At 43.3% G+C, this 20960-nt stretch overlaps 1 protein-coding gene across 7 annotated transcripts in view; it reads left to right on the forward strand.

The window, feature by feature from the left end:
- PUS7 (pseudouridine synthase 7) overlaps positions 1-20960 on the forward strand; it is a 52516-nt gene that overhangs the window by 29141 nt on the left and 2415 nt on the right. For all 7 annotated transcript variants that reach the window (XM_008258334.4, XM_008258335.4, XM_008258336.4 and 4 more), the window contains 7 exons: positions 9654-9782; positions 10398-10523; positions 11046-11107; positions 12308-12468; positions 13376-13502; positions 16106-16207; positions 18698-18827. In XM_008258334.4, the coding sequence (XP_008256556.2) occupies positions 9654-9782; positions 10398-10523; positions 11046-11107; positions 12308-12468; positions 13376-13502; positions 16106-16207; positions 18698-18827 (837 nt within the window). The remainder of the gene's footprint in view (positions 1-9653; positions 9783-10397; positions 10524-11045; positions 11108-12307; positions 12469-13375; positions 13503-16105; positions 16208-18697; positions 18828-20960) is intronic.

Genomic DNA, 20960 nt, shown 5'->3' on the forward strand with positions numbered 1-20960 from the left:
CTTTCCCGTGAGAACTGGGGAACAGGATAAACCTACTCTGCCGTGGAAGGATTTTGATTATTGCTGAATTGTTCAAACTGAGGATAAGCAGCATTTCTTATCAGCTTCTGTAATTCTGAAGCCACCTAGCAGTTTTAACAGGCTCTGAAGCAGGAGCAGTCTTATTCAGAATGATTTGTTTTCTTTTCCTGCCTGTTCCTGCTAGCCTCCTATCTGAACTTGGACCAGTATTTCCCTGGCTTTGTTAATAAAGAGTTTTGTGCAACAGGCTGCTTAGGTTAGCGCCTGATACCTGAAAGTGAGATTTTCATATTCCCTATCATTCACTGTATTTTCTGTGCTTGATGTAATATCAGAATTAGAACAATGAATAGTATCATGAAGATGTTGTCAACACCATTCCCTCATTTCTCAGAGAGCACCCTCACCATGGACTGAGTTCTGTAGCTCCGCCCCCTTATATATGGCCTCACCTTCTGCGCTTTCAGTTACCTGCAGTCAACCATGGTCCAAATTCATATATGCACTTAAAGATTTATTTATTTTATTTGAAAGAGGTACAGAGAGAGAGGGAGGGGTATCTTCTATCTGCCGATTCACTTCCCTGGTGGCTGCAATAGCCAGGGCTGGGGCAAGCCGGAGCCAGGAGCTGGAAACTTCATCTGGATCCCCGATGTGGGTGGCGGGGGCCCAGATACTTGGGCCATCTTCTGTTTTTCCCAGGCTATTAGCAAGGAGCTGGGTCAGAAGTAGAGCAGCCAGGACTTGAATTGCTGCCCATATGGGATGCTGGCATCACAAGTAGTGGCTTCAACCTGCAACACTACAATGCTGACCCCCATGGTCCAAAAATAAATGGAAAATTCCAGTAATAAATCATCCCTAAGTTTTACATTGTGTGCCATTCTGAGCAGTGTGATGAAATCTTGCCCAGTATGTAAATTGTCCTTTGTGCAACACACACCATTCATGTCAGACACTTAGTAGCCAGTGTAGTGGTCAGATCATGGCATTGCAGTGTTTGATGAGATATGGTACTGTCCATGGTTTCAGGCGTCTACCAGGGATTCTTGGAACACATTCCCCAAGGATAAGGGGACTGCAGTACAGATCTGGCTTTTTTCCATGCCAGTGGGATTCAGAAATAGATGTCTGTTGTACCGTCAAGATGGTATTACTCGGTGCCGGTGCTGTGGCGCAGTAGGTTAATCCTCTTTCTGCAGCACTGGCATCCCATATGGGCGTCGGTTCTAGTCCTGGCTGCTCCACTTCCAATCCAGCTCTCTGTTATGGACTGAGAAAGCAGTAGAAAATGGCCCAGGCATTTGGGCCCCTGCACCCACATGGGAGACCAGGAAGAAGCTCCTGGCTCCTGGCTTCAGATTGGCGCAGCTCTGGCTGTAGCGGCTATTTGGGAAGTGAACCAAGGAAAGGAAGACCTTTCTCTCTGTCTCTTCCTCTCACTGTCTGTACTTTACCTCTCAAATAAATAAATAAATAAAATCTTTTTTAAAAAAAGATGATATTACTCATTGTGTAAAGGAATGGTGTGCTGATGCATACTCCATGGATAAACCTTTAAAACATTATAGTAAGTGAAGAGGCAAGGTCACATATTGTGTGATTCCATTTGTATGAAATGTCCCCAAACAGGGAAATCTGGAGAGGAATTAGTATTCATGGTTGCCAGGAGTGAGAATGTTAACAGTTGCACATTGCTAGTATTCTGGAAACCAAGTGATGTGGAGCCTGAGCCTTTCTGTCGTTACAGTGGTGAACTTTCTGAAAGCAGAAGGGTCGAGTGGTCAGACACATGCAGGGAGCAGTCCTTGGAGTGCTCCTAGGACAGCCAGGTTGCCCGTTTGCTTCTTTGCCCTTGACTCCCAGTTACCCTGTCAGTTTCTACGGCCATAGTGATTTCTGTCCACTTGTTCCTTACTCCGTTCTTAGCCTCTTTCAGGATACTGCTCCTGGATTCATTTATGCCCTTAGGCTCGCCCACTGTCTCCATAAATCTGAAGTCAGGGACTCAATGACCTTTATCTTCTGGTCTTGCTGCCTCTTGTCAGCTGGTCTATATCTGGACTGTACTTGCCTGATGCCGTTTGAATTTGTTCTGAGCAGTGTGTGGCCTGGGGCTGGACAGGGGATAGAGGACCTGGGGGAACAGGAACTTTGTTTCTTAACTTCTCTGTCTAGCTACCTGTGTTTTATTAGTTTTGTTAATTAACAGGGTAGTGACAATGGTTTCTTCTTTTAGAAGCATTGCTAGGCTGCTTATATGTAGATAAAGGTAGGAAACAAATAGGCTGATGTATGGTACATAAGGGAATTGATTGTGTTCGGGAAGGGTGGTGAAATTTTCATCAAAGAAAGAATTCTGTGAGATCAGGTGTCAGGCCAGTATTACATAGGTAGAGTGTAAGCAGTTTATTTAACTCAGCAAGAACATATGTGAGACTGGGGAGTAGAATTAAGTTTCTACATCGTTTGTGCCACCACCACTCCCATTCTGGTGGGCTGTTTTGGCGTGGAGCTCAACCTTTCCTGCAGGCACTGTCCTGAGATCCATATCCAGTCCCTGCTGTATTCCCCTGCAAAGGTGACTTCTGGCTGCTGGTGGCACAGGTGAGCTCCAAGACCAACCCTGGAAACAGCTGACAGAGTCGGCAGAGTGAAGCATGCACACTGTTCTGGTAGTTCTCAGACCCGGTGTCTTGTCAGAGGAAATATGAATTCAGAGAAAATCAAAGCCACTGTCTTATACACGATAATGTACTGTGTGGCATTATTTCTAATACTAAAATTGGAAGCAACCCTCATGGGGTTATCTTAAATGAATAGTTAAATAAATCCTATTTGATATGTTGTTTTTTACAATATTTGGTTATTTATTAGGAATAAACGTTTTACCAAGGTAGAGATAGATGAGTCTTAAGCGGACAAAAAATATATGAATCTCAGAAGACAAATGAGTGTCTATCTTAATGTTTTGAGACATACTGAAAAATTTTCATTTAGAGCCAACAAGAAGACAAAGATAGGCACATTATTACCACTGTTACTGAGCACTGTGAGCACACTTGCTAATGCAGTAAAATTAAGGTATAAGACATATTCAAAATTAGAAGGGAAGTGGCCAAATGTAGGTTTTGTTGATTATCTGGATTGTATTCAACTCTGTTCAAAAAGTTGATTGAAATTATAAAAGATAACAAAAATTCATATGCAAAAATTGATAAAGAAGTAATAGCCAGTTAGAAATCACAGTGGTAAAAAGTCTTTCTCACAGTATTAAGGGGGGGGGGGGGCATTTGCTCCAGCGGTTAAGACTCTTCTTTCCCACATTGGAGTTCACCTTCCAACTCCTGGCTCCAGCTTCCTGCTGTTGCAGTGGTGATGGCTCAAGTAATTTGGTTCCTGCCTTCAGTGTGGGAGAACTGAATTGCAGTTCCTGGCTCCTGGCTTTGGCCTGGCCCAATCTTGGCTGTTGTGGGAAGTTTGGAAGCAAACCAGTGGTATAAGATCTCTCTCTCTTAGTCTTTCTTTTTCCCTCCCTTTTTCTCCCTCAACCATCACTCTGCCTTTCAAATAAATACATCATTTTTTTTTTAAAGTGTAAGATCTCTATGAAGAAAATTTTGAAATGGTGCAATATGTAAAAGACTTGAACAAAACAATGTTATGGTCTTGGATTACATATACATGTGTTTTCTTAGGAAACAAATGTATAAACTGATACTAGTGAAATACCAATTTTAAACTGATCAAGCTAATCATAAATTACATTGAAAGGTAGCATGAAATACAAGGTATAAAACAAACAGCGATGGCCATTGGAGGGCGAACCAACGGCAAAGGAAGACCTTTCTCTCGGTCTCTCTCTCACTGTCCACTCTGCCTGCAAAAAAACAAAACAAAACAAAACAAAACAAAAAAAACCAGTAAGCAGCGTGGGAGGAATTGTGTTGGTCCTGTATTTTTTTTTTTTTTTAAGATTTATTTATTTATTTGAAAGGCAGAGTTACAGAGAGACAGAGAGATCTCTCATCCTTTGGTTCACTCCCCAAATGGCTGCAAAAGTGAGGGTTGGGCCAGCCAAAGCCAGGAGCTATGAGGTTCTTCCAGGTCTCCACATGGGTACAAGGGCGCATGCACTTGAGCAGTGCTCTACTGATTCCTCAGGCACATTAGCAGGGAGCTGGATCAGAAGTGTAGCAGCCAGGACTCAAACCAGCATCCATATGGGATGTTGGCACTGCAGATGACTGCTTTACCTGCTATGCTACAGTACTAGCTCCTCCTGTAGATAATAAAGCATGTTTTGGAAAGAGTAGTTAAAGCTATTTTATATTGGTTCATGACTAGATAGAATAATTGTAGGCTCAGATTAATTTAAAGATTTAATATGTATTCTCTGTAGCACTTAAAATTAGCAGAGAAAATAGTTGAATCAGTAAACATCATTGGGGTAACTGGGGAATCATGTAAAAAACAATACTAACTTCCTGTCTCAGTTCCCTCTGCTAAACAGATTCTAGGTGGATCAAAAATTTAAACTTAAAAAACTCAGCTTTTATAAATTTGGGATAAAAAGTGATCTCTGACTGGGATACCCTTTTTCTAAGTCTAACTTAAATCCTAGAGCTGTTTTTTTTTTGAAAAAAGATCCATGAATGCCACTAAAATTTCTATTTGGTCCTTTTTTTTTTTAATACACAAAAGACCAACTAATAGAGGAGGGGTGGTAAGATAAAGAAAAACTTTTTTCAGTCAACACTGTAGTAGTTGGTTCAGGCAACAGTCATGGTTGGGTATCTGAACAGTTAGGTGAGAGACTCTGGGGAAAGTAGATTTTTACACAGTTTCAAAAGCATTCTCTCTATAGGTTACTAACAAAACAAAAGGAAAATATCCGGTAACCATAGAAAAGTCTAAGAGTTACCCTAATTAAATGATGATGTTTGTCATCACTGATGGCTAAGCTGGGTTGATCTTTTGCTGTGATACACTGGAGAAGGGCTGCAGTGTCAGCTCAGTGACGCTCCTGCCAAGCTGGGTACCTGAGTCTGGTCCTGATGGGACAAGCAGAACATCTGCATCGAGACATGCCGTGAAACTGCTGGTCTGCAGTCTGCTGAACGTCAGATCCGGGTGTTTGCTTCACAGAGTCCAAATAGAGGTCACAGCTGCAATATGTGGTCCTTGATTGGTTCCTGAATTAGGCTCTTAAAAAAACAACAGAGAGGATGCCTGTATCCTGTATAAGAGGGCCTGGGTTCGACATCCACCTCTAGATCTTGACTGTAGCTGCCTGCCAGTGCAGACCCTGGGGGGCAGCAGTGATGGCACAAGAAATTGGATTCCTGCTGCTAATGGGAGATCTGGAGGGAGTTCCTTGCTCCTAGCTCCCTTGCATTTGAGTAGTGAGCCAGCAGATGGAGCTCTCTCTGTCTTCTGTCTCAGGTAGATAAATACAAATTTGAAAAACACCTAAGTGATGTTGTTAGTATTTAAAGATTTATTTACTTATTTTAAAGGCAGAGTTACAGAGAGAGAAATCTTCCATCCACTGGTTCACTCCTCAAATAGCTACAATGGCTGGCCCTGGGCCAGGCTGAAGCAAGGAGCCAGGAACTCCATCCATGTGGGTGCAGGAACCCGAGGACTTGGGACATCCTCTGCTGATTTCCCTGGCACATTAGCAGGGAGCTGGATTGGAAGTGAAGAATCTGGGACTCGAACCAGCCCTCTAAAGTGATGCTGTTAGAGTGTTTGGGTGATGTTCAGTGTCCTGAGTTGAGCATTTGTGTCACACAGTTCTTACGGGATGCACACTGACGTCCTTAGGAATAATGTGTCCTAGTGTTTAACTCCCAGTGGTTCAGAAAACATATAGATTTCACTTCCTTGTGTATATATGTGTGTGTAATGTGTGTTCATATGAGAGCGATGTCTAATACAGATCTGGAGAAATCTTAACAACTGGTAAATCTAGGTGAAAAGTGTTAAGTTAGTTCATTATAGTGTTGCCACTTTTCAATTTTTTCAAAATCAAGGTCAGAAATTTTCTAAATAGTTAAAAAGAACATAAACTCACACAATGGGAACTAATATTTGTAAAATGTATGATACCAGGTGGATTTTCTTAATATGTAAATATAGTAAGAAAAATTTTCATAATCCTGTAGAGCAGTAGGCAACAGGATAAACACGTATCTCACAGTCAGCCTGTGAAGAAATGTTAAGCTCTCCCATAGGAAGAAGCATGTGAACAGAAACCAAGATAAGCTGTCATACCACCTCGCCAGATTGGCAGAGCCCACAGAGGTTTCTACTACATTGTGAGTGTGAGGAGGTAGCCATGGGGATGAGGCAGTAGGTACTCGTGTATTCATGATGTGAGGATGCTTTGGGATAACCTCTCTAGAGGACAGTAGGTGTTTGAAACTTTAAATCTACCCCGTCCACTTACAGGAATTTATCCCAAATATCACCTCTGTAAGTGCACAAAGAAATAACATATAAGGGTATTTGCTGTAGAATTGTTTGTGATAGCAAAAGATTGCTGGCAACTTCAGCATTCGTTAAAGGGGACTGGTCAGAGAAAGGATGGCAGATGCACTCAGTGCAGCAGCCACACTGTGGTTACACAAAGAGGCAGCCCAGAAGTGCAATATGGGTGAGACATACCTGTAGCTTGCATTTCAAGCTAAAAAAAAGCAAGGTGCTGAACAGTTCATAATGTACCAAAATTTGTTTTCTTTAAAAAAATTTTTTTAATTTATTTGAACGACAGAAAGACAGATCTCCCATCCAGCTGTTCACTTCCCAAATGCCCACAATAGCTGAGGCTAGGCCAAGCTGAAGACAGGAACTGAGAACTTGTCTGCATGTCTCTCACATGGGTGGCAGGGACCAACCGCTTGAGCCATTACCTGCTCCTTCTCAGAGTGCACATTAGCAGGAAGCTGGAATCAGGAGCAGACTTGGGACTGTACCCCAGTCCACTGTGGGATACAGGTATCCCAAGCACTGCCTTAACCATTGTGCCAAAATGGCTGCCCCAAAATTTGTCTTTTTAAAAGGGAAAACCTGGGTTCATACCCTTGTTACATGGGTATGTTCACTTTGTAAGAAATCATCAAGCTGAGTATTTATGATTTGTATAATGTTCTATATATTTATAACATATATTAAAAATGTATTAAGAAAATTCCAAAATAGGAATAGATAATATGTATGTAGAAAGTAGGTATACAGCAGGATGGTGGAGGATTGAGATAGGACAGAGACTACTTAGTGCTTTACTTGGTTGTTTTTTTTCAAATCTGAAAATATTTCAAAAACTTTATTGAGAGTCAAATGATTGGGGTAGCAAGTAAGACATTGCTTGGGACCTCAGCATCCCGTTTTGGAGGGTCTGGGTTTCAGTCCCGAATCTACTTCCAATTCCAACTTCCTGCTAATGCAGACCTTTGGAGGTGTCCTTGCCACCCACCTGAGAGACCTGGATTGAGTTCCCAGCCTCAGGCTGCCTTAGTCCTGGCTGTTGCAGGCATTTGAGGAGTAAGCCAATGGGCGATTTCTCTCTATGTCTGTCTGTCTTCCTCTCAAATGAACACATAGTTTATAGAAAAATGGAATTAAATCAGTTCACTTTGGCGCAAATTTTATTTTAAAGATTTATTTATTTATTTGAAAGGCAGAGCTCAGAGAGGCAGAGAGAGAGAATAGGGAGAGAGAGGAGAAAGAGGTCTTCCGTCTGCTGGTTCACTCCCCAGACAGCCGCAACGGCTGGAGTAGCTCAATCCAAAGCCAGGAGCTTCTTCCCAGTGTCTCACATGGGCGCAGGGTGCCAAGCACTTGGACCATTTTCTACTGCTTTCTCAGGCCATAGCAAAGAGCTGGATCAGAAGTGGAGAGGGTTGGTGCCGGGTTATAGTCCCGGTTGCTCCTCTTCCAGTCCAGCTCTCTGCTGTGGCCCGGGAAGGCAATGGAGGATGGCCCAAGTGCTTGGGCGCCTGCACCCGCATGGGAGACCAGGAAGAAGCACCTGGCTTCTGGCTTCGGATCTGCACAGCGCCGGTCGTAGTGGCCATTTGAGGGGTGAACCAACGGAAGGAAGACCTTTCTCTCTGTCTCTGTCTCTCACTGTCTAACTCTTATCTGTCAAAAAAAAAAAAAAAAAAAAAAGTGGAGCAGCCAGGACAAGAACCGGCACCCATATGGGATGCTTGCACTGCAGGCAGCAGCTTTACCCGCTACACCACAGCACCAGCCTCTGGTGCAAATTTTTAAAAAAATCCTTATATGTGAAGATGTTCAAAGCATTCACAGAAAATATGTGAAAAAACTACATAGATTTTGAAATTTTTTGTCACCAAAATAAACTTACTTTTTAATTCCTTTGTCCATGAACTTTGTGGAGTAGTCTAATACTACCTATGAAGAGGATGAGGAATTTTTAAAGAAAACTTCTTAACAGCATGGGAAATATTCATGTTAAATGATAGCTGCAGTGTACAGATTTGTGGTGAGATTATAACTGTATCTATTCCTAATAGGCGCTTAAAAAAGAAATACAAAATTAGATGTTAACAGCTTCTCCTTGCCAGGAAATGAAACTAAATTTTCTACTTTTCTGTATTTTCCAAGCTTTTTGTACTGAGTTGACAATATTTTTCTGACAGTTAAAAATGTGGCTTACACCTGTTTTTTCCAAATTTTTAAAAAATGTATTTATTTGAAAGGCAGCAAGACAGAGGCACAGCTTGTAACAGCTGGGGGCTGACCCAGGCCAAAGCTTGGTCTCCCATGTTGGGGGCAGGGACCCAACTCCGTGAGCCAACTCCTGCCGCCTCCCAAGCGGCATGTTAGTAGGAAGCTAGAATCAGGAGGGGATCTGGAACCTGTGCATTCCCATAGGGGTGCATGAGTCCCAAGCAGTATGGGTGTTTTTGATTTTTAGATTTGTTTTAATTATTTGAAAGGCAGAGAGTGACAGCTAGAGAAAGAGATCTATCTTCCATCTGCTAATTTGTTCCCCAATGGCTGTAGCAGCAGGGGCTGGGCCACGCTGAAGCCATGAGCCAGAAACTCCATCTGGGTTTCCCACATGTGTGGCATGTGCCCAAGCACTTGAGCCATCTTCCACTGCTCTTATAGGCGTATTAGCAGAGAGCTAGATCTGAAGCAGAGCAGCCAGGACCCAAACCGGCATTCACATGAGATGGCGGCACCTTAACCTGCTGCTCCGCAATGCCAGCCCCCATCTTAACTACTGCCTACCCCCGGGTAACCATTCTTTATAGTTATGCAGGGTTGTTCTCTTCCACAGTGCCTTTTCTCACACCTCTTACCCACAAAAAGTGAAAAATTCAGCATTTGATATTGCATCCCTGGTTAGCGCATAAATAGTAAGAAGCTTTAAGTACATAACACATGGCCCAGGTCACATCGTCCCACCAGGGGCAGTTACTGAAGGAACAATCCAGAGGGAAAGAGAGAGTTTGCCTGCCTTGCACCGTGGTGCCTTGCCTTTTTCCTGTGCCCACAGCTGTGGGGTCGCGTTGTTTTCTGTGGTGAGCTGTCCTCGACCTTTCAGCCTGCTACTTCATGATCCTCTTCTCTTTTTTTTTTTTTTTTTGAAGAATATCTGCACAAAGACTTGCCCATCTGAATAAGTGCTTGATGAACTTTAAGCTGGGGAATTTCAGCTATCAGAAAAACCCGCTGAAATTGGGAGAGCTTCAAGGAAATCACTTCACTGTTGTTCTCAGGTAAAGGGCCGCAGGCCGCATGCAGAGCAGAAAGGGGCCTGCCGCATCTCCTTCAGTCTGTTGGGAACAGTTACAAGGTCCAGGCTGGCTGGTACCACCAGGAGTGACACCAGGGGAAGCCAGAGCAGGGCCCGACAGCTGGGGGAGCAAAGACACACCACACACCCCTCCCCAGCACAGCCTTTGGGAAGTTACGGTATCCTCCAGTACTGGGCTAAAAGACGGAGCCCAGGTACCCGAACTAGGTAGACTGAAAGGCACAGCAAGGAAGAAGGAGGTCACTAGGGCCATGGGAATGTGGGGAGTGCTTCTTCTCTGGGTCCGGAGTTTGAGTGGGGAAAGAAGAGGGCTGGGAGGCAGCAAGCGACCAAGGTTGTACAGCACTGTGAATGTACTAAATGCTACCAAGTCGTGTACTTTAAAATGGAAAAATGCTAAATTTAACATTTGCGTGTATTTTACCTCAAAAGAGAAAAAGGGTGGACCTTCAGGAGGTAGAAAGCTGCGGGGAGCCAAGGAGAGATACGGGAAGCCAAGCCGTAGTTGTTTATGGGACTCATCTCTGAATGTGTCTGACTGCACATTTGTTTCTCTGGATGATTTGGGCCTGTGCAGAAATATAACAGGAACTGATGAGCAAGTACAGCATGCCATGAACTCTCTCAAGGAGATTGGATTTATTAACTACTATGGGATGCAAAGATTTGGAACAACAGCTGTCCCCACGTATCAAGTTGGAAGGTATGAATTTAATGGCTTAATACCTGAAAGAACTCTGGAAAAGATGCAGGGGTATTTGTTGGTGGTATTTTTAGTTATTTCTGGATTTTCTAATGTCTGAAACAAATGAATCACTTGTCTTTCTTTTGGGCAATCAAATGATCCATATGCTGTTGGGTTTTGTTTTGTTTTGTTTTGGTAAAGATTCATTTGTTTGAAAGGCAGAGATACAGAGAGAGAAGGAGGGGGAGGTTTGGCACATAAAGATTTAACCTTGATCCATATAGATAATACTGTATATAACAGCGTACAGCATGATTATGTGGTTTTAAAACTGAAATGGTATCAAATGTTTGGAGTAAGCATTATGTTATTAATTTTTAAAAGTTTTTTTGGTATTTCCATTTGTAATGTAGAACATTAGTATTTCTGTCTGCTTTTAAGTTCAATATAAAGTGAATATAGTTTGCTGGCTGTTCAGTGACATGAGCGTTTAAACATCTTAACTCAAAACGAACTGAAATAAATGCTGTTTAATTTTAGAGCTATACTACAGAATTCCTGGGCAGAAGTCATGGATTTAATATTGAAACCTCGTTCTGGAGGTAAGAATAAAATAATAAAATGCATGGCTGTGTATTTAAGAAATTGCTTTGACTAAAAGTGTATATGCAAATTGGGGTAGTTATTTCAGAATTGTCTCTGTTTACAGTAAGATTAAAAAGCTAGTTTGTATTTTTCAGAAGTTTATGTAAATATATATATGAGATTTACCATTTATTTCCTGTTTTTAGCTCTTTAGCTCAACCTAATTCATTAATTCACAAATGAGTAAATATATTAAAATAATAGACTCATTTTCCTTTCTTTCTACACTATTAAATCTCTTAAATAGGGCAATCCAAAACAGATTTCAGCTTTGGCTGTTGTTATGTACGGTGTGATGGAATGGGGTATAAGGACTTGACACAAAAGCCTTCACGATTTCTAGTTTGTAGAGTTCACTGAAAACTTTACAGGGAATATCTCTAAAACCAATGTGTATAAGAAAGGATTTAACTACTGCTTTATAAGTTGTCAAAATAGTTATGCTCACTTTGGGCAATCGTGCATTTCTAAACTAAAAAACTACAAGATTATTTTAAGAAAAGTCATCCATTAAACTTGACAACACAGTGGAAAAAGAGAGAAGACGAACTACAGGTTTTTGTTTTTTATTTTAAAGATTTATTTATTTGAAAGACAGTTACAGAGAGAGGTAGAGACAGAGACACTCCCTAGATGGCCGCTACGGCCGGAGCTCTGCTGATCCAAAGCTAGGAGCCAGGAGCGTCTTTCGGGTCTCCCACGCGGGTGCAGGGGCCTACAGACTTGGACCATCTTCTACTGCTTATCCAGGCCATAGCAGAGAGCTGGATCAGAAGTGGAGCAGCCGGGACTCAAACTGGCACCCATATGGGATGCTGGCACTTCAGGCCAGGGTTTTAACCCACTGTGCCATAGTGCCAGCCCCAGAACTACAGGTTTTTTTCAAAGGTTGAATCATGATAATGAACAGTGAGTGGCTTTTTCCTTTGGCTGGGACAGTGGCGTGTTGATCAAGCCACAGAGTTGTGTGGCCTTTCTGCATTTCTCAGCCTTTCCCTGAGACCTGCTCTCAGGAGAGGGAAGCTCCTCATGGCACCCATACCATCAATAGCGTTTTCTAATTTTGTGTACTCTGAAAACTTAAGAATGAAACTCTGAAACTTATGAAAGTTTCAATATAGGAAAAATCGTTTAATCACAGCCTTTTCTCCCCACAGCCGAAAAAGGGTACTTGGTTAAATGCAGGGAAGAATGGGCGAAGACCAAAGACCCAGCTGCTGCCCTCAGAAAACTGCCTGTGAAAAGGTGTGTGGAAGGGCAGCTGCTTCGAGGACTTTCAAAGTATGGAATGAAGAATATAGTTTCTGCGTTTGGCATAGTGAGTGCAACTCGTGAAGTCAGGCGATGGCCTGAAGTGGCTTCATGCTCTGTTAATTTTGCCTTGAGAGATTTTACTAGATTTTGAAGGAGCAGAAGGGAAATAAGGATCCTTTGGTGGCCCCCGAGACGTGATTTACCTAGAGACCCTCGTCCAGACCCTGCGTCGAGTTGAGAGGGTGCATCGGGGCAGTGCTGGCGTTACTTACTAACAGTGAGGGGTGAGGAAGCGCTCATGTGCATGCTAGGGTGGCCAGTGGGAAGTGAAGTGTCTAGTCATCTGAGACTCTCAGAATCCAATACATGGTGGTTTCTGGCTCACTTCCATTCTCAGAACTGTAAAAAGACTGGACCGTAGGCAGTGTAAATGGTTGCTTTTTAGTCTGGCTTCGTTGTGGTGGCTCCAGTCTGGGTACTACCTTGGCCAGCATAGCTTATACCAGTACTGGTTCAGGTATAATCCAAGACACATTAAAGCTCAACCCTTAAGTTTAAGTCTTAGTTATTTTTTCAGATGAAAAAACAAAACCAACAGGATTTTTGCTGCATAAAATTAGTAGTCAATTCCATCAGTAGCTCTTCTCCTTCTGTAGAATGACAGGGGAGAAAACGCTGTTAGCTCTGTGATTGATTTGTCAGTCCCTTGAGTTTGAGGGATGTGTCTGGTTGAGGGTATAAATTCCATGGCAGTTGCTGAATTTGCATGCATGTGTGCTTTGTGGACACCAGGTGAGCTGCCACTCATGACTATTAACACCACATACTCTAATGCTATGTGTCAGTCACTACTTCTAAATGTGATTTAAAGTAAGTTTCTGTATTGAGATCATTATTAAATAAGCAAGATGTGTTGGGCACTACAGTACTTTTTATATTCAGAGTATTTTGCTCTTGGCTATTTCTTCCAGATACCAAGAAATAATCGCTTAATGTATATTCATAGCTATCAAAGCTATGTGTGGAATAACATGGTGAGCAAGAGGATAGAAGATTACGGACTGAAACCTGTTCCAGGGGACCTTGTTCTCAAAGGAGGTAAAACAACAAATGCTGTCATTTGACCAAACCTGGCTTCAGTTATTTGACACTAACGGCTTTAAAAATCTTGCCTGGCTACGAGTTAAGAGAGAGGGAGACTGTGTCAGCTTAGACTGGGTGGTTTGCATCCCTATCGTTAATGAAGAATTGTACTAGTTTGAATAGATTCTGTCAACCCCTCATTTTGTCAACTACAGTAGCATTTAGACCAACTGATAACAAAAATCTCTTTCCAAACTTTCATGCGGGTCTAGAAAATACGTATGCATAGCTTGTGGGTGTGTGTCAGCCTCTCAGCTTGCTCGTAGCAGCACTGAAGGGTTTCCTCAAGTGAAGACCAGGGTGCACCATGATAGCATGGGTGCCCGCTGTATGCCATGCCTGATGCATGCGTGAGACAGCACTAAAATTAGTCCCACCTGCTGTGGACGGTGCCACAGCACCAAGACCTTGACTTGCATCCTCTCATTTAAACCTCACAGAAATTCTGTTTTTCACATGAGGGCACAGTCACTTGTCCAAGGTTCCACAGCTGATTAGGGGAAGGAAAAGCTGGGACTGAGCATCAGGTCTGATTCCAAGGTCCATGTTCCCCTGACTACGTGGCTACCGTTCATTAGCTGAGTGTTTGGTATGTTTGCATGCAAACCTCATAAATCCACTAAGGTTTTTAATTTGTTCAAAAACTTTGATTTTTTTTTTCTGAGTCAGCATTTTCCCCCTCATCCAGTATAGATCAAATTTAGAGTATTCTAATGTCCCATATGCCACTGTGTTTCATCCTCTAAATATAGGCTTCTTAAAAGAAAGACTTACGTATGCATGCATGCATGTATGTATGAATGTATTTGAAAAGCAGGAAGCAGAGTGACAGAGAGAGAGTTGACCTTCGTCTGGTGCTTCACTCCCCAAATGGCCACAACAACTGAGTCTGGGTCAGACTGAAGCCAGGAGCCTGGAACACCGTCCAGGTCTCCCTATGGATGACAGAGACCCCAAGCACCTGGGACATCTTCCAGTGCCTTACCAGGTGCATTAGATAGAAACTTGACTGAAATTCAGGGTTCCAATGAGCCTTGTAAAATGGGATGCTGGCATCTGAACTAGCAGCTTCACCCATTAAGCCATGATGCTCATCCCAGGCTGGTTTTTAAATTGCTCACTGTTGGGGCCGGCGCTGTGGCATAGAAGGTTAAGCCTCTGCCTACAGTGTCAGTATCTCATATGGGCACTGGTTTGAGTCCTGGCTGCTCCACTTCTGATCCAGCTCCCTGCTAATGTGTCTGGGAAAGCAGCAGAAGATGGCCCAAGTGCTTAGGTCCCTGCACCCCCTAAGGAAATCCAAAAGAAGCTCCTTACGTCTGGCTTCCACCCAGCCTCAGCCATTGCACATTTGCGTAGTGAACCAGCAGATGGAAAATCTCTCTCTCCTTCTCTCTCTATATCTCTGCCTTTCAAACAATAAAATACATCTTTAAAAACATTTTTTATTGTTTTAAAAAAATGCATCCATTTCTGCTGTCTTTCCACGGGTCTCTTGCAGAGTTAAGAAGGATAAAGGGATTGATTGTAAACACCAGGTATTCCTAAAAATGAGAAATAAACTAAGAACTAAGATGAGAAATAAACTAAGCACCAAGATAAGAGATAAACATCCAGTTTTCATTTAGAATTCTATTCTTTCTAAGTCTTTGATTTCTATTTTTTGAATAGAGTAGAAAAGACAAAAGGATATGCATCATAACTTCACTTACTCTCTCGGAGCTTCCTGGGCCACTGAACTTGTATCAGTATTTGCTCTGACTTGAAGATATTATATAAATGTGAGATTGAGCTCATGAAAATATTGCTTGTTTTCTTAATTTTTATTTATTTATTTATTTATTTATTTTTATTTTTTGACAGGCAGAGTGGACAGTGAGAGAGAGAGACAGAGAGAAAGGTCTTCCTCTGCCGTTGGTTCACCCTCCAATGGCCACCGCGGCCGGCGCACCGCACTGATCCGATGGCAGGAGCCAGGAGCCAGGTGCTTTTCCTGGTCTCCCATGGGGTGCAGGGCCCAAGCACCTGGGCCATCCTCCACTGCACTCCCTGGCCACAGCAGAGAGCTGGCCTGGAAGAGGGGCAACCGGGACAGAATCCGGCGCCCCAACCGGGACTAGAACCCGGTGTGCCAGCGCCGCTAGGCGGAGGATTAGCCTAGTGAGCCGCGGCGCCGGCCTTTCTTAATTTTTAAAAATGTGTTGTTTGGGGCCGACACTGTGGTGTGGTGGGTAAAGCCACCACCTGCAGGGCCAGCATCACATATTGGCAACGGTTCGACTGCTCCACTTCCAATCCAGCTCCCTGCTAATGTGCCTGGGAAAGCAGTGGAGGATAGCCCAAGTGTTTGGGCCCCTGTACCCACGTGGGAGACCCAGAAGAAGCTCCTGGCTCCAGGCTTCACCCTGGCCCAGCCCTGGTTGTCATAGCCATTTGGGCATTAAACCAACAGATGGAAGATCTCTCTCTCTCTCTCGGTCTCTCGCTGTAAGTCTGCCTTTCAAATGAGTAAAATAAATCTTTAAAAAAAGAATGTATTGTTCCCTTTGAATTTGCAGCCACAGCCACCTACATTGAAGAAGATGATGTTCACAATTACTCCATCCATGACGTGGTGATGCCTTTGCCTGGTTTTGATGTTATCTACCCAAAGCACAAAAGTAAGTCCCCATGTGGAGAAGATAGTTTTAAGTCTAGCATAATTAACCCGCTGGCAGCCAAGGACAGGGGCAGAAAAACAAAATCAGTACTTTAAATGTAATTTTAAAACTTTACTTCCATCAGATTTCACAACATGCTTAAAATTGAAACATACTGGGTGTGGATAGTTTTAATTAATTAATTAGATAGTAGAGATGGTGTTATTTGTAGTCAGTAGTAGTAATATTTGTGTTTTTTAAGTTTCTGAAATTCATTAATTATTAAGGCCGGGAGGAGTCAGAAAAGTAGGTGTATAATTCTATTTTAACTTTAAAAAGAAAACCATAGAGGTAATGTGTATTCTTGACAAAGTTTATAGTGTGAAAAGTTTGAATTCCCTACCTTTATTCCCGATTGTCCAGAAGCTGTTAAGAATGGCTTCTATTAACAGGTCTTCAAAGAAGGAGGTACCTTTCTCTGAAGGGAGGAGAGAACTTCCACTTTGACTATGACCTTGTCCAAATAAGATAAGAGTCGGTGAACTCAAAAGGCTTCCATAGCCTTGGAAACTCATGACTGGAGCATAGGGAGATTACTGATGCCATAAACAGGAATGTCAATTTGTAAAGTCAACAACAGGAGTCACTGTGCACTTACTCCTCATGTAGGATCTCTGTCCTTAATGTGCTGTACATTGAGATTTATGCTATAACGAGTACTCAAACAGTTATTTTTCACTTTGTGTTTCTATGTGGATGCAAACTGTTGAAATCTTTACTTAATGTATACTAAACTGATCTTCTGTATATATAGAAAATTGAAAATGAACCTTGATATGAATGGAAGGGGAGAGAGAGCGGGAAAGGGGAGGGTTGCGGGTGGGAGGGAAGCCATCGGGGCGGGGGGGAAGCCAATGTAGTCCATAAGCCGTACTTTGGAAATCTATATTCATTAAATAAAAGTTAAAAAAAAAAAAAGAATTGCTTCTATTACCTTCCTGGTTGCCATGTGGGGGAAGGGGAAGGGATCTAGTATGTAGTAAGGGAGTCTTTTCCTTGACTATGTTCTATAACATTTTTTACAAATAACTTGACTAAATAAATTTGCTTATCATATTTGCAAATAGTATAAGCAAAATAGTTAATACTATTTATATGAAAAATAAGTAAGATGACCTGTAGCAAGAATTTAATAGGATTAAATATAAATTCTTTTAAAAAAATTTTTTTTAGATTTATTTATTTTATTTTAAAGGTTGAGTGAGAGAACAAGGAGGAGATACAGAGAGAGATCTTCCATCTACTGGTTCACTCCCCAGCTGGCATCAATGGCCAGATTTGGGCCAGGCCAAAGCATGGAACTCCCTCCTGGTTTGCCACCTGGGTGCAGCAGTCCAAGTACCTGGACTGTCCTCCACTGCTTTGCCAGGTGCATTAGCAGGGAGCTAGATTGGAAGGACACAGACTGGCGCCCAGATAGGATACTGACATTGCAGGCGGCGACTGAACATGCTGGCCATGACGCCAGCCCCTAAATGTGAATTCGTACATTTGTGCTTGGTAATTGAGTGCACAGATGGGAAAGGCCCTTTCGATAATAGTCTGAGTAAAAAGTTATAAAGTGTCTGGAGTTACTGTTTAATGTAAGCCTAGTACCCTGGAGCAAATAAAGAGATTCATAGGGAATACAGAAAGATCACAAGGAGAACTAAGGGCACCGATTGGTCTGGGGTAGATACGGCCTGAAGGTACAGCCCTGAGGAATAAATGTGAAAGAGGACGGTTAGTCAGTAACCGTTACAAGAAAATGGGTGTTAGCTTACTTTTTTTTTTTTTTTTTTTTTTTTTTTTTGATTTGAGAGGTAGAGTTATAGACAGTGAGAGAGAGAGAGACAGAGACAAAGATCTTCCTCCCGTTGGTTCACCCCCCAAATGGCTGCTATGGCCGGCGGGCTACGCTGATCCGAAGCCAGGAGCCAAGTGCTTCCTCCTGGTCTCCCATGCGGGTGCAGGGCCCAAGCACTTGGGCCATCCTCCACTGCCTTCCCAGGCCACAGCAGAGAGCTGGACTGGAAGAGGGGAGCCGAGACTAGAACCCGGTGCCTTTATGGGATGCCAGTGCTGCAGGTGGAGGATTAACCAAGTGAGCCACGGCGCCGGCCCCTACAATTTTTAATAATTGTTTATCTTCCATAAATGGCAACAAGCATGCAAAGAGTTAGAATCTGTCTCTCAAGTTATAAAAAAAGATCTGGCATCAGGTGTGAGGGTGAGCCAGGTAGCTTTCCCAGGTCTCTTCTTTTTGTACACTTATTATTTATAACTCTCTTCCAGAGAGTCTGAAGCCTCTGTGTATGGTCTCTTTAAACTCTCAGCAGATACAGATTGTATTTTAGTGACTTTGAGTGAAATGGCCTTTGGTGGATAGTGTGTCTTCCTCTGTTAGTAGTTACATTCAAGTAAACCTGCTGAGGGACTGCAATCAACTCACTCTTTCTGTTTTTCTGTTAGTTAGCGAAGCCTACAGAGAAATGCTCACAGCAGACAATCTTGACATCGACAACATGAGACACAAAATACGGGATTATTCCTTATCAGGGGCCTACCGAAAGATCATTATTCGTCCTCAGAATGTCAGCTGGTGAGTAATAGTCTGGAATGAGACAGGGCTAAATTATTACACTTGGAAAGATTAAACTTTTTTATTTCACATGTTTTCCAGTGCTTCGGACCTAGCATATACATGTTTTCTAAGTGTTGGTTATTGTTCTTAATAATAGTATCATGGCTACTGCTAATAGATGTTTTTCAAATCATCAAGAAATAAATCATGCTGTTTTGAGTGCAAACATAGTAAAAGTGACTTTTACATGTTGTCAGCATCACTGAATTATTGATGCAATCTATAGAGAATGAACTTTTCTCCTATTTCTAAAACAAACCAAGATATGCTACATAGCTATCCCTGAGCAATTTGCCTTAACTCAAATACTTAATGAAATACTGATCTAGTCATTTTATTATTCTTAAAAATTAATTTATGGCCGGCGCCGCGGCTCAATAGGCTAATCCTCCGCCTTGCGGCACCGGCACACTGAGTTCTAGTTCCGATTGGGGCGCCGGATTCTGTCCCGGTTGCCCCTCTTCCAGGCCAGCTCTCTGCTGTGGCCCAGGAGTGCAGTGGAGGATGGCCCAAGTGCATGGGCCCTGCACCCCATGGGAGACCAGGAGGAAGCACCTGGCTCCTGGCTTCGGATCGGTGTGGTGCGCCAGCCACAGTGCGCCGGCCGCGGCAGCCATTGGAGGGTGAACCAACAGTAAAGGAAAACCTTTCTCTCTGTCTCTCTCTCTCTCACTGTCCACTCTGCCTGTCAGAAAAAAAAAATCAATTTATGGGGCTGGTGCTGTGGCATATCGGGTAAAGCCACTGCCTGCAATGTGCCTGCAGTACTGGCATCCCATATGAGCTCTGGTTCAGTCCTGGCTGTTCCACTTCCGATCCAGCTCTCCGCTATGGCCTGGGAAAGCAGTAGAAGGTGGCCCAAGTCCTTGGGCCCCAGCACCCTCATGGGAGACCCAGAAACTCCTGGCTCCTGGCTTTGGAGTGGCACAGCTCCGACCATTGTAGCCATTTGGTGTGTGAACCAGCAGATGGAAGACCTCTCTCTCTCTCTGCCTCTGCCTCTCTGTTACTCTACCTTTTAAATAAAGAATAAATCTTTTAATATAATAATAAAAATGTTGACTACATTTCTAGCTATTCATTAAAAATAATAAATAAATTTGTTTATTTGAGTGGCAGAGTGACAAAGGAGTGGGAGAGGGATAGAGAAGGGGGAGAGAGAGAGAGAGAAACAGAGAATCTTCCATCCACTGGTTCACTCCCTATAATGGCTGTAATGGCTAGGGGTAGTCCAGGCCAAAGCCTGGAGCCTGAAGGTCCATCCAGATCTCCCACATGGGTAGCAGAGGCCCAGGGATTTGGGCTGTTTTCCATAGCTTTCCAAGGTTCATTAGCAGGGAGCTAGATCAGAAATAGAGGAGCTGAAACTTGAATCAGCACTTATATGGGATGCTGGCATTGTAGGTGGCAGTTCAACCAAGCGCACACAACTCCAGCCCCCATCTGGTTATTTGAATATCATGTTTCTGGAGAGAAAAAAATACTTGTATTAATTTCAGCATGAAATTTTTCAGTTAGTTTCCTATGGCCAGAAAATTTTTTCTCTTTCCCTCTCCTCCCCCTTCTCCCCTTCCCTCTCATTTTCTGAATTGTGGGCAAGCAGTTGGCAGAGTTGGCCTCGGTCTTCCCCACGCTGCGGGCACTTGTTCATTGGTAGCAGACTCTTCTTTTTTTTTTTTTTTTTTTTGACAGGCAGAGTGGACAGTGAGAGAGAGAGAGAGAAAGGTCCTCCTTTTTGCCGTTGGTTCACCCTCCAATGGCCGCCACAGCCGGCACGCTGCGGCCGGTGCACCGCGCTGATCCGATGGCAGGAGCCAGGTGCTTCTCCTGGTCTCCCATGGGGTGCAGGGCCCAAGCACGTGGGCCATCCTCCACTGCACTCCCTGGCCACAGCAGAGAGCTGGCCTGGAGGAGGGGCAACTGGGACAGAATCCAGTGCCCCAACCGGGACTAGAACCCGGTGTGCCGGCGCCGCAAGGTGGAGAATTAGCCTAGTGAGTCACGGCGCCGGCCGGTAGCAGACTCTTGCTCATGACAGATACATAAACTGGCATCATCAGTCCTGTGCTTCTTCTGAGTATAGAGGCAGTA

This window comes from Oryctolagus cuniculus, chromosome 3 (genome assembly GCF_964237555.1).
Source record: "Oryctolagus cuniculus chromosome 3, mOryCun1.1, whole genome shotgun sequence".
Classification (NCBI taxonomy): domain Eukaryota; kingdom Metazoa; phylum Chordata; class Mammalia; order Lagomorpha; family Leporidae; genus Oryctolagus; species Oryctolagus cuniculus.